This window comes from Hypomesus transpacificus, chromosome 23, assembly GCF_021917145.1.
Source record: "Hypomesus transpacificus isolate Combined female chromosome 23, fHypTra1, whole genome shotgun sequence".
NCBI lineage: Eukaryota > Metazoa > Chordata > Actinopteri > Osmeriformes > Osmeridae > Hypomesus > Hypomesus transpacificus.
This window is the reverse complement of record NC_061082.1, coordinates 2,922,243-2,938,716: the sequence shown is the minus strand read 5'-3', so window position 1 is coordinate 2,938,716 and position 16,474 is coordinate 2,922,243. Positions and strand designations below refer to the sequence as shown.

Sequence of the window (16,474 nt, the reverse complement as noted above, 5' to 3'; positions counted from 1 at the left end):
CTCCAAATATACTGTAGGTTGTAAAGATGTTTAACGCTTGACAACATTCTTGCACAAATACTATATCAAGAAAGAATGCATCACAAACACATTTAAATTAGACTCACAACAACATATAGAAAAACCACAGACAAACTTTTTAAGAATCACATTAAAGAATGACCATGAAGGGTCAACCTTTTGAGAATACCTTTGCTAGGAGCTGGTGAGACCTTCGTCGCTGGTTTCTCTTCTTGTTTCTTGTAAGCTTCAGGAACTTTAAAGATATGTATTTTGTTACATCACTTTTACAAAGTTGGAAAATTAGCGGTTACTATCAAACAAATGCATCAGCAAATGTTAATGCAAGAATCAAAAACATAAAGATGAAACAAAGAGAAGCTACACAATAGCAGAGAAAGAGTAGCTGCAACAGTACAATACGAGAGCAAGAATAGCTGTATTCAACCATTCCAAGCAAGTCACCAAACAAGAAGTTATGGCATGAAGATGTTGGTAAGACAGATACAGATGGTAGTTATTTGACATGACAACATAATGTTAAGAAATCCAGACATAAATGCTGGTGTCGAGTATGTTCGACTGAATGAGCATCATTGGCATGATGATCATCTTGCTTGTTAATTTATAGCAGTAAGCTTTTGCTGGCATTATTTTGGTTTGTTATACCTTTGATAGGTATTTCTTCACTCATTCCCACAGTTTGTTTATGAACACTTTCATCAACGGGTGTTCTTTCTGCTGATGAAAGACAAGAGTAATCTTAGAGACTTATATGACATTATATGACAAAGATTGGTCAGCATTATTTAACTAAAAACAATACAACACGTCAACATGTTATAATTTATGACTTGGTAACTTGAACAAACAGGTGAGAGAACATGTACAAGTAAATGGGACATCACATTCAAGGTACATTAAGAAAACAAACATAGCATTCTGACACACATGGAGCATACAAAAGGGAATGTACACATACATGAACAAATACAGTAAACAAACTGACAGTAAGGTGCCAAATTGCCATAGGCAGACAAATTGTTTTGCATCACACAATAAAGTTTTCACTAATTATGTTGTCATTATACCTGAGATTGTCGAATACTGAAGAGATACTTTCTCTTCTTGCATGGTCCAACTTTCAAATGCTATTAAGAGTAACAACCGGTGGTAGAAATAAGAGCACAAATCTCATTTTGATAACGGTAGTTACTATCTATGACGACAGTTCACACATTAGATGATATTTGCAAGAAGTATCAGCCATTATAATATGGATGATGAATGGAAGAGTAGATGAATAAATTATGATGGTTTATTAGATTTTTAGTAATGAGTTAAAGTGCCCAAGATTGATGATAATGGTATTTATTAGGGAAGTAATGATTGTTAAAGATGAACAAAAAGTTGAGATGCAATGCTTTGCATTTCTGATTTCAGCCAACAGATTTAAAGTGTTTCAGTGTGAACTATTTTATAATATTATTAGTATGTTAAGATGGTACAAATCATGAAGGTGATGTACCTCTCACTTCTGTCTTCTTGTAAGAGTATTCAGACGACTCATCTTTTGATTAAAAATCAAGACATTTATTCAACCAATGTATCTCCAATTGAGGTGACATTTTATATAAATATTATGTTATTCATTTATTTGATTCTTACCTTGGTAAGAAACTAACGATGGAACATCTGGAACTTGTATGGATGAATCTGGGACATCTAAGGATTTTATTATAAATAAGGTTTTAGTACCAAAATGGACACTAAGTTTGTATTGTGTTGCTATTTTGTAAGTTGGTTGTGTATATAACTGAAAATCTCTCAGGCCTTATAAGTAAAACTCTCTCCCCTACATAAAACCATGAAGGATCATACATAATATGTCTTGAGTCAAAATAAAATTAAGACATAATCAATAAGGTATGTATAAGTTCCTACTGGTTCTGATAAAGAGGTATATGCTGTTTTGCTAATCTTGAATCTTCGTATTATTTAGATTTGACAATGACATGATACTCACCATAAGGTACCCTTCCTAACCCAATTTCTGTAAGAGGAGGAGGTCACACATTATAACTCAAGCACAAGTACTGATGTAAGGGGGAAAAAGCTAGTAAATGTACAGACCTTTGCCTGAAAGGTAAAGCTCAGCTGTGCTTTTAGCCTCCCCCATGGGTTCCAACCGCGCAATCACCGAGTAAACGCCTAAAGAATTAGTAATGAAGATTGCTGAGTTTATATCAATGTAACTGACATGGAGGTGGGAATAAATGAGCCTATTTTGAGTAACGCTACAAACCTTCGTCCTCAGATGTTACATTTCGGATTATCATAAAGTGTCGTCGCCCTTCACTTCTGAAGTTATATTTTGGGCACTCTTTAAGCTCCCAGGTGTCTTTATACCACGTAACGATAGCATTGTCGAAGGACACCTCACATTCAAAGGTGGCAGACTGGCGCTCATTCACCTCAATGTTCCGGATGCGTTTGGTGAATTGAATTTGGTCAGCTAAAGGCAAATAATGGGGATCAGAGTATATATACGTTTGTGATTACAAAGATCCTAAAGTATTTATATGTATATAGTTTGGTTCAAAAGGCTTAAATAAATATCTGCATAATTTCTACAGTTTAGGGATTGTACTTTTTTGTAATAAAATGAAGGCAATTGCAACATGAGAACAAAACTTAAAGTTTAAAATAACACTTTGACATAAACTTGACATTAACAGTACATGTAAGCTATGATAAGAAAAGAGGTTAGTAAGTGACACCCTGAGATCTATTTGCTCAAGTGAGGTGTCAGTATGACCCCTTACCTGGGTGGGAGACATCTTCATCTGACAAGAAAAGCAAGGGAAGGCTTGATCCTTTACTATTCAGTACATGTATCGACATGGAAACAAGACATTCATAAATCCTACCTGTCACTGTCAGCTTAGCACTGGAGATGTGTGGGCCACAAACCACACGGTAGTTGCCCTGGTCCTTGGACTGACACTTCTTGATCTTCAGGATGTGGCGGTCGCCAACAATGCTGATTTCATATTTGTCATCGTTATCAAGCTTCTGTGTTGCCTTGTACCAGGACAAGGAAATCTCAGGGTAGTTGATCTTGACCTCACACTCAAACACCGCTGTCTTGTTTTCAGGAGTACTCTGGTCTTTGATGTCTTTCACTAGAGTGACAGGCTACACAAACAAACATTGTTTAACACAATGGGACAATTCTATATTCCGATAGTTGACAGTAAATAATTGGAAGTGTCACTGAATAATTGTTAAGAACATTCAGTACCTCTGCCTGCATTTTTGATTGCAGACCACTCATAAATCTGGCCAAATCATCATCATCAGCTCTTCCCCCATGTTCTGACTCCTGGTGCAGAAAAACAACATCATATTTGGTGCAGTAATATTTGGTGCAGATGTATCAGGTTTGAATGTTAAAGTAGAGTCTATACTTCATTTTGTTTCTCACCTGTGTTCCACTTTCTGCAGCTTTCTCCCTCTTCAGTTGCTCAATGGCCTGAAGGAGGCCACGGTAGTCAGTGATTCCATACATTTGGGCATATTTCTCATACTCCTTAGGATCCACATTTCTGAGCAACTCTACTATGTCAATATCCTGGTCCTTCTTGGGACTTTTCTGTTTAGATGGAGTCCTGTGAGGAAACAGACATGCTGATGTTAAACAAGTTTGGATTTAAACATAATACGATTGAAAGCATTTTTTGCAATCACACCTACTTTTTTAGTTTGGCTCGGAAGTCTCCATCTTGTCCAGATTCCTTTTTTTCATCAACAATCAAGTCAGTGCTGCTTTCTATTTCCCCCTCCTTGTTAGATGCAACACATCTGTACTGTCCAGAATCAGATTTGGTCACTTCTCTGATCTCCAGCTTGGCCTCCTGGCCCTTCTGCTCAATAGTGATGCGACCTCCATGTGTGATCTGCCTCCACTTGCCCTTCATCCATTTCACATTCGGAATGGGATCACCTCCGACTTTGGCAATAAATGTTGCAGTGCCCTCTAGAAAAGGGATTGAAGATAATACATTTATGACATTGAAACATTAAACATTTATGAGTGCAGTTATCTCTATTTAGCATTATAAATCTGACACACTTACTTTCACAAACATGGGCAGTCTTTGGCTCCTCAATGAAAAACAGATTGTCCAGTCTTTTTGCTGGGGCACTTGGCGCAGCGGCGGTTTGCGCTGGTACACTGGGCGCTTGGGCTGCATCTGCTATGAAAAAAACAACCCGGATGCTCAGCAAATAGAATGTTATTGTCATTCACATAGGTAGGTAGTTACTTTATTGATCCCAAAGAGAAATGACAGAACATATACTGTAAATGAATAATAAATATAATAACACATGGCTAGTTACTTTATAATGTACTATAAATAAAACATTCAGTTATCTGATATAAAATAACTATGAAACTTTATAAGAACTTTGGAAAATACAATTATTACTATAATCAGCAATACATGTATTACCTCTCATTGTCACTTTGGACTTGCAGAATTCACTTCCAGCCTGATTGGTAGCCTTGCATAGGTAGTCCCCTGCATCGCTTTTCGACACTTGGCTGACTTCCAAACATGCAGTGCCATCAGCAAAGGTGATCTTAGTGTTGCCAGTGGATTTCAGTTCTCTCCTGTCCTTCATCCACTGAATCTTGATGGGAGGCGATCCAAAGACGTGGCATCTAAGGGTCAGCTTCTCTCCCTCTTTCACACCCACTGGTTTCAGAGGGATGTCGAAAACTGGAGGCTTCTTTTGCTCTGTGAAGATCAGAGGGTCGGAAATTGGAAAAGTTTAGGGACTTCATTAAGGAAACATTAACGTAACTTAATGCAATATATATCTAACCTAATTATAATGTGATATGTGCTTTAAAATGAAACAAACCTGTTATGGTGAGAGCCACTTGGTAGGAAGCAGAGCCAGCTTCATTGGTGGCTTTGCAGGAGTACATACCACTGTCTGAAATCTGAGCGTTCTTGATACACAACACTGGTGCATTACTCTTGAAGGTAATATCATACTTATCGGAGTGGTGAATTTCACTGTTGTTTTTGCACCAAGTGATGGTCATGGGTTGAGATCCACATAAGAGGCTCTCAATATTCACCACCTGGCCTTCTGAGTTTTCCATGGTGTCAAAAGGCTTTTTAGTGAAGTTGGGAGGAATTTTACGCTCTGGCGACAAAATAGACAGGGCACAATATTATTATAGGTATTATCACTAAAGTAAAAACGTTAGTCTGAGTTTAACATAGTCGTTAAAAGCACCTGTACAAAGACAAATAGAAAATAATTCATTAGTAATAAGAATTTATATCAGTAAAATCCCTGTTGTTGCCTTTCATAAATATAAACAGAATAAGGCCATTATGAGTAATAAGGGATTGTTAGTGATTTACCTATTGCCACCTGAGCATGGCATATATCAGTTCCTGCTCCATTGGAAATTTCGCAAGAGTATCTTCCAGCAGCCTCATATCTGTCACTGTTGAGGACTTCCAGGATGCAGGAAGTGTCAGTGGTTCTGACATTATACTGATAAGAAGCCCAGATAATTTTGCCATCCTTTAGCCAATTTATATAAATCCTAGGAGTTCCAGTGAATGTGCACTCAAGTTTCAAAGGTTGTGCCAGTTCAATTCGCATATCCTTCAGCTTCTTCACAAAGTGCACAGGTTCTGAGTGGAGTAACATTGACAAAGGTTACAAAATTGTTGATGTGTTCACATGCTTATGAATAAGACTCACAGGTATAATAGCATTTATGTAAACTGCAGTTTTGGTTTGTTCTTGGTGGCTTTATAGATTTAACCACGAATGGATTATCCGTCAATATCTTAACCAACCTTGGACCGTCAGTGTAGCTGAACAAGAAGCAGTTCCAACATTATTTGTAGTTATGCAAGTGTATTCCCCAGAGTGTCTGAGTTCACTGCGGGTTATCTTTAGGACAGCAGTGTTATCATCATAAGAAAGTATATATTTCCCATCATTTGTCAAAGATCCGCCATCTTTATGCCAGGAAACCTCAAGAGGAGAGGATCCTAAAACTCGACACTCAAATCTAACTGGCTGTCCTACAGCCTTCAGGAGGCTAACAAGTTTCTTGGGAAAGGTGGGTGGCGTTTTGATATCTAGAATAGAGCAATTAGACAGACTTGTTTGAATCTGTTTACATGAGTAACATCACAGTTTCCAAAAAAAAGAAAAGCGAGCATCACCTTTCACAACCAGTCTGCATCTACTGGAGGAAGTTCCAATGCGGTTCTCGGCCTTGCAGGTGTATTCCCCATCCTCAACCTTGGTTGCTTTACTTATTTTCAAAGTGGCTATGCCATTGGAGTAATCCATTTTACAATTACTAGTTTCTCGCTGTTTTCCATCAGACTTGAACCACGACACTGTTATGTCAGGGGTTCCTCCAATATGGCATCTTAAGCAAACCGCATCACCCATATTTATCTCTTTTGATTCCAAAGTTTCAATAAAGTATGGTCGTTCTGAAGAAACACATACAATTCAATGAGTAATAAAACAAATATTCTTGATGAACTGAAGTATGATGGTGAATTTATATTAGAAAGAAGCATTTGTTATATTTACCTAATATGGACACTTGCGCATGACACGTGTCACTTCCAACTCCATTAGAAACTTCACAAGAGTATCTCCCAGATGCCTGAAGCCTATCACTGTTCAGTACCTCCAGGATACAGGAGGTGTCTGTGGTCATCACATTATACTTGTAAGAGGCCCAGATAGGCATGCCATCTTTCATCCAGGTCACAAATATTCTTTGGCTTCCAGTAAATGTGCACTCAAGTTTCAAAGGTTTTCCCTTTTCAGAGGAAATGTCCTTTAGCTTCTTCACAAAGTGGACGGGTTCTGAGAGAAGCAATGTTGACATTAGTTGCAGTGCTTATAATAACGTGGATGAATTAAGACTACTTGAATGTACTGTCATAACGAACCTTTTACAAACAAGTGCACCGGACAGCTCTCCTTCCCAGCATCATTAATGATCTGACATGTATACTCTCCAGAGTGGGATTTATCAATTTTGAACAACTCCAGAGTGGCTTTATTGTCCCGTAAAGCAATTGTACAGTCCTTTCCAGACACAATTTCTCTTGTGCCCCTATACCATTTGACTTTCAAAGGGGAGCTTCCTTTAACTATTGCTGAGAAAGTAACATTTGAGCTCAACAGAGCATCCTTTTGCGCTGGTTTTTCCACAAAAGATGGAGTCTCTGAACAGAAAAGAAATGTAGCAGGGTAAGTATGTTGTTTCTGAAATAAGTTACCATATTCCTCTTGCTGAAAAATATATCATTACACTGTGTGCTTGACAACTATTGATACTGACCTTTTACTACCATTGAAGCGCTTGTTTCACCGGTTCCTGCTGTGTTAACAGCTTTGCATGTGTACCTTCCAGAGTCGGACAACTTAAGAGATGGCACTCTCATTTTGCAAGAGTTATCACTGCATGTAATGTCGTAATTTGGCCCACTCCTGATCTCTTGGCCGTCGTGGTACCAAGAGGTAGTGAAAGGAGGAGAGCCTGAGACTTTGCATTCCATTTCACCAGGTTTACCCACAATAGTGTGAGTGTCCCTGAGTTTCCTGATGAATGTGGGTGGGATCATCTTATCTGTTTCGAAGAATCATTGATTAGATTGATTGTTGAGCTACTTATTAGATAATGTAGTGGAATGTGAATATGATAGTAAATATCCAATGTCAGAAAAAGCAGATATGGCACCAACCTAGGACAGTGAGATTGGTTTTGCAGGACACACTGCCAGCTTCATTTTGGACCTCAAATGAGTATTCTCCTGTGTCACCTTTCCCTGCTGACAAAACCTTCAGGGTGGAGACCATCTTTGAGAAGGTGATTTTATACTTGCTGCCAGAGGAGAGCTCAACACCATCCTTAAACCATTTGGTTTTCAGTTCAGGTGTCCCTGACACAGTGACCTCTAGAGTTGCTGTATCCCCTGCCTTGGCATTTAAAGACTCAAGGCTCTCCACAATTGTGGCAGGCTCTGAAAATTTAAATAGCATATTTAGATTATGAAAATTTACCAATTCTGATTACTGGCAAGAATCAAATAAGAGTTTTACAAACCGAGGACAGTCACGTTGGAAACACACTCCACAACTCCAGCATCATTTTTGAGTTGGCAAGTATATTTTCCAGGAGTGGTTGAGTCTGCTTTTAACACCTTCAAGGTAACTTTATTGTTTTCAAAAGTTATTTTCCGGTTATCTCCATCTCTGAGAATGTGGTCCTTGTCCTGAACCCAGGACACAGTCATTGGCTGAGCGCCTTTGACAGAGGCAGTTAGAGTCATTTCCTGACCATATTTAACTGACTGGTTGGTGAGTTTCTTCACAAACATTGGTGGTTCTGAGAGGAAAAAAATATAGTGGTGAGGAGCTGGGATCATCTTGTTATACGGTGATCCCATATTCACACAATTCAAAATGTACTAACCTCTGAGAGTAATGGCAGTTTGACAGGTTTCACTCCCTACATTGTTTGTTGCCCTGCACTCGTATTGGCCTCCATCTGAGCCATCCAATCCAAGGACAAGCAGACTGGCAGAGCTACTCTCATTCACCATCTTATACTTTCTGCTTTCCTTAACAACCCTTTTGTCCTTGAACCAGATAATCTCAAAAGGTGCTGTGCCATACAGCTCACAGGAGAAGCTGACATCTTTGCCCTTAATTCCCTCCACAGGCTTTGGCACTTTAAGGAAGGATGGTGGATCTAGAAACAACATAACCAATTTTGTTAAAAAAAATTTGTATAGTTCCATAGCAGTCCGTTCGCATACTTTCAAGCAAGTGGCAAGTCCGAAGAACAAAGATCTTCCAAGGGACATGCTTTACAGTCCATGCTAGAAATACTGAAAGTGCAATAGTTTAATTAATAGTGCAACCAGGCACATATAGGACAATCTCTTATTCTTACAATAAGAAATAACTAAACAACCAAACCTGTCAGAAATGTTATCAATAAAAGGAGAACTCATTCCTTTGATGTTCATGCTACAGAAAGTCATTTTGTATCTGTAATATTTTTACTGCAAACAAGGCAATCAGTGGAGGGAAGAAATCTTCTTTGAGGTTCATGCTGCAAACGATTTAAAGAATCAATTCAGAACTATGAATTATGAAACGAAAATGCCGAAAAACGGGGAGGTCCATGCTTGAGTAAATTCACAAAGGACATCCAAATTTAAGTCGAGGAAAGTTGAAGTGCATAAAGACATTTCACCATCCAGTAGCTAACCTTGGACAGCGAGAATGGTGCTGCAGCTTATGCTTCCAGCATCATTTTGGGCCTCGCAGGTGTAGACGCCCTTGTCATCCAATCTTGCAGTAAGCATCTGAAGGACGGCCGTTGTGTCGGCAAACGATGTTCTATAGTTGTCACCGTCTGTTATCTTTTTGTCATTTTTGTACCAGCACATTTTCAGAGAGCGTCCACTGGTTACTTTGCACTCAAGACGAACTGGGTCACACTGCTTCACAAAAGTGTGGAGCGGTAGTTTCAGGACAAATTCAGGGGATTCTGCAAAGTCAAAAAGTGATAAAGTTATTAAAACTAAAATGCTGAAAAGATTAAGCAATACGAATATGGTTATGCAGATGAGGCAAATGAATGTTGAATGGATTTTTTGCTGTTTAAGATAACAGACAATGCTGAAAAAAGAAACAGTGAGCATACTGTAAAACATGCATATGAAGAAGCAATGAAAATTAGGAAAAAAGATGGACTTGATTTAGTGACAGTGGCATAAAAAAGAGTGTTGTCCAACCTTTCACCAGTAAAGTGGCTGCACACTTCACTGTGCCAGCATCATTCCTAACTTGACAAAAGTAAACTCCACTTTGCAAAGGTCCAACTGAGTAAAGATCTAAGAAGGAAGTGTAGCTCTCCACTCCAATCAAACATGATGGTCCAGTCATAAGCTCCAAGTCATTCTTGAACCATTTCACAGTGAAAGGAGGTGTTCCCTCATATACACTCTTGAAGTGTATAGTGGACTTTGGAACAACAGCCTGAGACTTGGGTTCACACACAAATCTTGGAGGCACTAGAAATCCATTTAAAGAAAGATCTAATAAGATACACGTCTAGAGCTGGGAACCTAAACCTATGCACACTTGATTAAATATAATGTCTAATAACATTATACTCTTCAGTTCTAATATTAAGGATAAGTATATAAATACATTATAAGCTGTTGCTGTGGTGACCTGCTAAGGCACAAGTATGCACGCAAAACATTTTTCACAGTGTATGTTCAAGATATTCAAAGATTAAATTAAACAAATCAATACTATTAATTTCATCCCAACCTTTTGCTTTTAGAGCACCACTGCATTCACAACTTCCCACTTTGTTTGTTATGTTGCATGAGTATTCTCCAGTATCGTCCTCATTAAAATAATTGATCTCCAGTGATACTGTATTGTCAATGTGAGCTAACTTATACTTGGCTTCACTGGAGATTACATGTCCATCTTTACTCCACTGTACTTCCATTGGCAAAGAACCAAAGACCTTGCATTCCAAATTAACCACAGAGTACAATATCTCTTGAACATCCATCAATTTCTTGGTGAACTTCGGAGGAATGACTTGTTCTGTTACAATGACAATGAGCGCAGGTCATTTTAGGTTTTCAATTCTGCCATAATTTCTAAGACAAAAAGCAATTAAATAGAGTTTACTGACCTACAACATTCAGTTTAATTAAACAACTGCATTTGCCAACTGAGTTTTCTGCCTCAAACAGATAGTTTCCTCCATCTTCTTGTAGCGTAGACAGAATTTTACAACTGCTGAGATTTTTCTCAAAGTGTAATTTGTTTTTCCTGCCAGGTAGGAGTTCTCTGCCATCTTTACTCCACTTGACTTTGATATGAGGAGTTCCACCTACTCTACATTCCACACTGACTGGATCACCTTGAGTTACAGTGACTACTTCTGGTTTCTCTATTATCCTGGGAGGCTCTATAACACAAGGAGGGCGATATGAAGACTTAACAGACATGAAGATTGTTAACCTAAAAAACAAGCTGAATGAAAATGTAAGGTAATCAAAGACAAACCTTGCACCATGAGGGTTGCAAAGCACTTGTCTTGTCCAGCTTCATTATTGACAAGGCAGGTGTATTGCCCACTGTGACAGGCTTCACAGACCGGAATTGTTAGGGTTGCCACGTTATCCCGTAAAGTACTTTCAATCGTTGGATCATCCAAGATCCATTTATCATTGTTTTGCCATTGTACAGACAGAGGGGGTGATCCTTTCACCACACACTGAAATGTGGCCACATTTCCCAAAATTGAGGCAACATTTTCAATTTTCCTTACAAATGATGGTGGGGCTAATGTGAAGAAAGCATGTCATTAGAATGACACCTTTTTATAGGCAAGACATTGCTAGTGGTAGTTTGAAATTACAAGACAAACCTCTCATAGACACTGTCGTGAAGCCTGAACAACTGCCCACCTCATTGGCAACTATTAACTGATAATCCCCCATGTCTGACACATCACAGTCTTGGATTTTAAGAGTGACATTAAAATCACACTGTTTGATGATGTGTTTTTGACTGGGTCTAATCAGCTTGTTATCCTTGTGCCAGGTCACCTCAAATGGTGTAGTTCCTGCCACTTGGCAGTCCAATTCTGCCACAGAGCCTTTTACAACCTCTTGAGGTTTTAGATCCTCTACAAAGGATGGTGGCTCTGAAACAAGAAGGCATGTTTTCATGAACTAGCCAAGTGGTGTTCACTTGTTTGTGTAAATGCTATAAGTCTTCCTTAGCAAACAACAGTTAAACCCACCTTTCACTGCTAGTTCCATACTGCAACTTTCACTGCCTGCTTCATTGCAGGCTTCACAATAGTATACCCCACTGTCTTGGAAGCCAGTGTCACAAATCTCCAAGCTTGCCATGGAGTTGGAAAATGTCATTCCATGTTTTCTACTTTGATTTATCTCAATCCCATCTCTGAACCAGTGTATGGATATAGCTGGTGTGCCAATCACCTTGCATTCAAATAGTTTTTTGTCCCCATGTTTAACCACTGAAACTCTCTCAGGTTTTTCAAGGAAAGTGGGGGGTTCTGAAAGAATGTATTAATATGTAAGTTTGTTAACAGACTGGCACCACATTAACAAAAAGTGTGAGTAAAGATATATATCAAAGATACCTTTGACAAAGAGTGTTGCTTGACACACAGCTGATCCTACAGTGTTCTTAATTTCACAGACATAGTCTCCAGAGTCTGAGCGCTGTGCAGAGAAGAGTTCCAGTGAGCATGAGGAATTATCCTTACTCACAGAAGAGGTAGACCCTGACAATATCTCTTTTTTGTCCTTAAACCATTTTATGGTCAACGGTGGAGTGCCAGACACAAGGACATTAAACTGGACCTTGGAGCCAAGCAAAGCATCCATTGATGCAGGCTTTTCTATGACACATGGTGGTTCTGTAGAGGAAAGGTAAATGCTTTCTTTAGTATGCAAACTCTTTATGCAAAGTAGGCCACTTAATTTAAGAAATTTGAAATGTAGGCCAACCTTTTACAGTTAAGGTACCAGAGCACTGGTCAGTCCCAGCTTTGTTTTTAGCAATGCAGGTATAGCAACCAGTGTCCAAACTATCAAGACGACAGATTTCCAAAAATGCCAAGTTATCAAAGAATGTGAATTTGTGCTTCTCATCACTCTTGATCTCATTTCCATCTTTGTACCAGAAAACAGTCATAGGCAGAGAGCCAGATACAAGACATTCCAAATGGTCAAAGGATCCTTTGATATTCTCGGTTTCCTTCAGCCTTCTTGTAAAAGAAGGTTTAATTATCTGATCTACAATGGACAAGGAGTAAATAGTACAGTGAGCATGGATCTTGCTTCAGAACTATAAAAGTGTGCTTCCAAAGATTTAAGAAAGAAAAAACTTTCATGAACTGACCGATAACAGTTACTGTAGCCTCACAAGAGCTTTGTCCAACGTCATTTGAAACCTCAAAAATGTAGTCACCGCTATCGTTTTTCGCTGTAGCAAGAATAATCAGTGTCGAAATTGTCTCAGTGCATTGCACTTTATATCTTTGGCCTGAAGTCAGCTCCCTTCCATCCTTCAGCCATTTGGTACTGAGGACTTTACTTCCTGAAAACCTGCATTCAAGAGTAGCTGGATCTCCTGTGGTAACGCTGACAGACTTTACTTGCTCTATGATTTTTGCTGGTTCTGTGGTACAACAACAAAGAATCAAATAATAAATAATGTCCTGTTCTGTGTTACTGAAACAAGTAAAGCACCGTAACAGACAGACAAACATTAAATGGATTAGCGTATTAGATGGAGATGGCCACAAAGTTCAACCAACCTCTGACTGTAAGCATTGCAATGCATTTCTGACTCCCAGCATCGTTCTGTGCCTGACAGATATATTTTCCTCCATGTGTTATCTGGGTGTTTTTCAAACTCAGCACCGCAGACGTGGTTTCATAGGACATCCTAATATGTTCATCATCTGTAAGCTCATGATCATCTTTGATCCAAGAAACAGTCATGGGCAGTGATCCAGACAGCATACACTGCATAAAGATCTCAGAACCCACTATGGAACTGATGTTTTCTATTCTCTGAACAAACGATGGAGGTTCTAGTGAAGGAAACCCATACATAAAATCAGACAAAAATGCATTATACAGTTACAACAGCTGTACAATTATCTTTCAAATAAGACAATGCCTTTAAACTAACCTTTTAATGTTATTTGGTAATAACATGAAGACTCTCCAACGTCATTAACTATCGTGCACTGGTAATTTCCAACATCTCCAGGCTCACATTTCAGAATCTGGAGAGTGACTTTCTCATTATGCACATGTATCTTATGCCTTTTGTCGTTTCTGATTAGTTTGGTGTCACGATAGCAATGTATTTCAAATGGCAGAGAGCCAGACACTGTTCCTTCTAAGACTAGGTCAGATCCTTTTACAACTTCTGTGGTCTCAAAAGCCCTCACAAACATCGGAGGTTCTACAATAAAGAGATAATAATGTTGTTATGTACAATTTTGTTATACGTTTAGATCCACTAAATAGTTTGCAATGCTGTGCTTTTACAAACCTTTGACTGTCACTGTGCTGCTGCAGCGATTACTACCAGCCTCACTTGATGCCACACAAACATAATCTCCACTATCATCAACAGTGGAGTTGACTATCTCCAATGTGGCTACTGAGTCAATGAAGGAGATTTGGTACTTTTGATTTGGATATATCTCATTCTCATTTTTCAGCCATTTTATACTGATCACAGGGCTGCCCTGTACTTTGCTGGACAACTGAAGAGTCTGCCCATTTTTCACAAGCTTTGAAGTCTCAAGCTTCATAGAAAATGTGGGTGGTTCTGTAAATTGACAACTATATTAGACATAACACAATACATTGTGAACAGCATTAACAGTTCCAGTTGATTAATAAAAGAAAATGCACCTTTAACAAACAGTACTGCAGTGCATGATACTTTCCCAGCATCGTTGGTTACGTGACAACTGTAGATTGCAGAGTCAGAAGCTTTCACAGAGTGAAGCTCCAAGAAGCTTGAAGAGGCATCTTTCTTGATGAAACATGAGCCTCCAGATGATACCGCTTTGTCTTCTTTGAACCATTTTACAGTAAAAGGAGCTGTTCCAGAGAAAACTGCCTTCAAGATGACAGCAGATCCTGGTATGACATCTTGAGAATCAGGTTTAATTGTGAAGCTTGGCGGTTCTAAATTCAGTTTGAAAAAGAAAGAAATTGTGAGGGGTTTACATGGCTTTTTATAAGAGTAAGTGATAAGAATAAGGGCTCAAAACCAAAGCTTAAATTTGGCTTTAGCTTAAAAAGTCTTCATTAATGACAGGCAAAGAAAGGAGTCATTCTAACCTCTGACGCACAAAATTCCACTGCTCTCTTCAAATCCAGCAGCATTTGTTGCCCTGCACATGTACACTCCACCATCACTCTTTTCCAAAGTGGTAATGCTCAATGTTGAAGCACTGTCCTTGATTTGAATCTCATTTCTATCTCCAAACATTATTTGTTTATCATCTTTGTACCAGGTCATTACAATGGGCTGTGATCCAGATACTTTGCATTCAAATGTGATTTTGTTTCCTACATTTCCATCAACCTTTTTAAGATGTTTTGTGAAGGATGGTTGAGTAGTACGATCTGTCGAAAGATCACAATCTATATTCAATATTCTTGTTTTATAAAGGGTCAATATAGGGTTCAAAATAAAAAGAGAGGTTTTAAACAAACCTATAACAGTAATAGAACAAGAGCACTGGTCTTTTCCAACCCGATTGGACACTTCCATCTTGTATTCAGAAGTGTCTCCCTTTTCTGCTGAAATAATCTTTAAAACAGCAATATGATCCTTAAAAGTCATCTTATATTTTCGACCTCCTGTAATCTCCTTTTCGTCTTTAAACCATTTCACTTTGAGGTCTGGACTTCCTGCAACAGTGCATTCCAAGAGTGCAGAATCCCCAGCTGTCACATTGATAGATACGGCTTTCTCTAAGATTCTGGCAGGTTCTAAAACACAAATTAATTACAATGTTTTAGACTTCAAACATCAATTTGCTGCTATTCATTGATAATGTTCTTGAAAGATTTGATATGTCAAACCTTGAATTGCTAATGACGCTTCACATTTCTGTTGCCCAGCCTCATTCTCTGCTTGGCAAATGTACTTGCCACCATGACAAATGTCAACAGCTGAGATTAAAACAGCAGCAATATTATTCTGAAATGTAATTTTGACATTACAGTCATCCTCTCTCAGCAATTCTGCATCCTTCATCCATTTAACTGTGATGGGTGCCGAGCCTTTAATGGTACCCCACAGTTTCACAGCATTGCCCAGCACTGCTGTAGCACTCTCAATTTTCTTTGAGAATACAGGTGGTTCTATAATACAATTGTGAAAAACAAATTATTATGAAAACAATCAAAGTTATAATTAAAGAGGAATACTATCCAATCATATGTATGCATTTTAGATGCACAAACCTTTCTGTTTGGCAACTGACTTTGACGATACTGATCCAACAGCATTTGATACAACACACTGATATTCCCCAATGTCTGCGCTTTCAAATGAGCAGATCTCTAAACAGGCCATGGATTCCTGAGAGACTATTTTGTATTTCTTATCTGTGGCGAGTCGTTTCTTATTCTTAAACCATTCCACTTCAAAAGGACTAGTGCCGGCTATCTCACATTTAAATGTGCCAACACTTCCCCTCACAGCCTCAACAGTTTGCAGTTCTGTTTTGAAAGAGGGTGATTCTGAGAAGAAATTTACAGAATGATTAGATAATGTA

The 16,474-nt window shown here is 38.6% G+C and overlaps 1 protein-coding gene across 1 annotated transcript in view; it reads right to left on the bottom strand.

Moving 5' to 3' along the window:
• ttn.1 (titin, tandem duplicate 1) overlaps nt 1-16,474 on the bottom strand; it is a 134,321-nt gene that overhangs the window by 91,928 nt on the left and 25,919 nt on the right. Inside the window, exons 46-88 of the mRNA XM_047047516.1 lie at nt 16,161-16,439; nt 15,777-16,058; nt 15,405-15,683; nt 15,027-15,314; nt 14,592-14,870; nt 14,224-14,505; nt 13,855-14,133; nt 13,475-13,753; nt 13,057-13,335; nt 12,663-12,950; nt 12,293-12,571; nt 11,924-12,205; nt 11,546-11,824; nt 11,182-11,460; nt 10,805-11,083; nt 10,426-10,713; nt 9,882-10,160; nt 9,353-9,634; nt 8,549-8,827; nt 8,180-8,461; nt 7,818-8,096; nt 7,415-7,702; nt 7,020-7,298; nt 6,652-6,933; nt 6,270-6,548; nt 5,895-6,182; nt 5,448-5,726; nt 4,933-5,223; nt 4,518-4,805; nt 4,140-4,259; nt 3,757-4,039; nt 3,488-3,671; nt 3,305-3,385; nt 2,931-3,198; nt 2,826-2,846; nt 2,306-2,515; nt 2,134-2,211; nt 2,027-2,053; nt 1,669-1,725; nt 1,529-1,570; nt 1,092-1,151; nt 670-741; nt 191-256 (exon numbers count right to left, since the gene is read on the bottom strand). Coding sequence (XP_046903472.1) covers nt 191-256; nt 670-741; nt 1,092-1,151; nt 1,529-1,570; nt 1,669-1,725; nt 2,027-2,053; nt 2,134-2,211; nt 2,306-2,515; nt 2,826-2,846; nt 2,931-3,198; nt 3,305-3,385; nt 3,488-3,671; nt 3,757-4,039; nt 4,140-4,259; nt 4,518-4,805; nt 4,933-5,223; nt 5,448-5,726; nt 5,895-6,182; nt 6,270-6,548; nt 6,652-6,933; nt 7,020-7,298; nt 7,415-7,702; nt 7,818-8,096; nt 8,180-8,461; nt 8,549-8,827; nt 9,353-9,634; nt 9,882-10,160; nt 10,426-10,713; nt 10,805-11,083; nt 11,182-11,460; nt 11,546-11,824; nt 11,924-12,205; nt 12,293-12,571; nt 12,663-12,950; nt 13,057-13,335; nt 13,475-13,753; nt 13,855-14,133; nt 14,224-14,505; nt 14,592-14,870; nt 15,027-15,314; nt 15,405-15,683; nt 15,777-16,058; nt 16,161-16,439 — 9,744 coding nt within the window. The remainder of the gene's footprint in view (nt 1-190; nt 257-669; nt 742-1,091; nt 1,152-1,528; nt 1,571-1,668; nt 1,726-2,026; nt 2,054-2,133; nt 2,212-2,305; nt 2,516-2,825; nt 2,847-2,930; nt 3,199-3,304; nt 3,386-3,487; nt 3,672-3,756; nt 4,040-4,139; nt 4,260-4,517; nt 4,806-4,932; nt 5,224-5,447; nt 5,727-5,894; nt 6,183-6,269; nt 6,549-6,651; nt 6,934-7,019; nt 7,299-7,414; nt 7,703-7,817; nt 8,097-8,179; nt 8,462-8,548; nt 8,828-9,352; nt 9,635-9,881; nt 10,161-10,425; nt 10,714-10,804; nt 11,084-11,181; nt 11,461-11,545; nt 11,825-11,923; nt 12,206-12,292; nt 12,572-12,662; nt 12,951-13,056; nt 13,336-13,474; nt 13,754-13,854; nt 14,134-14,223; nt 14,506-14,591; nt 14,871-15,026; nt 15,315-15,404; nt 15,684-15,776; nt 16,059-16,160; nt 16,440-16,474) is intronic.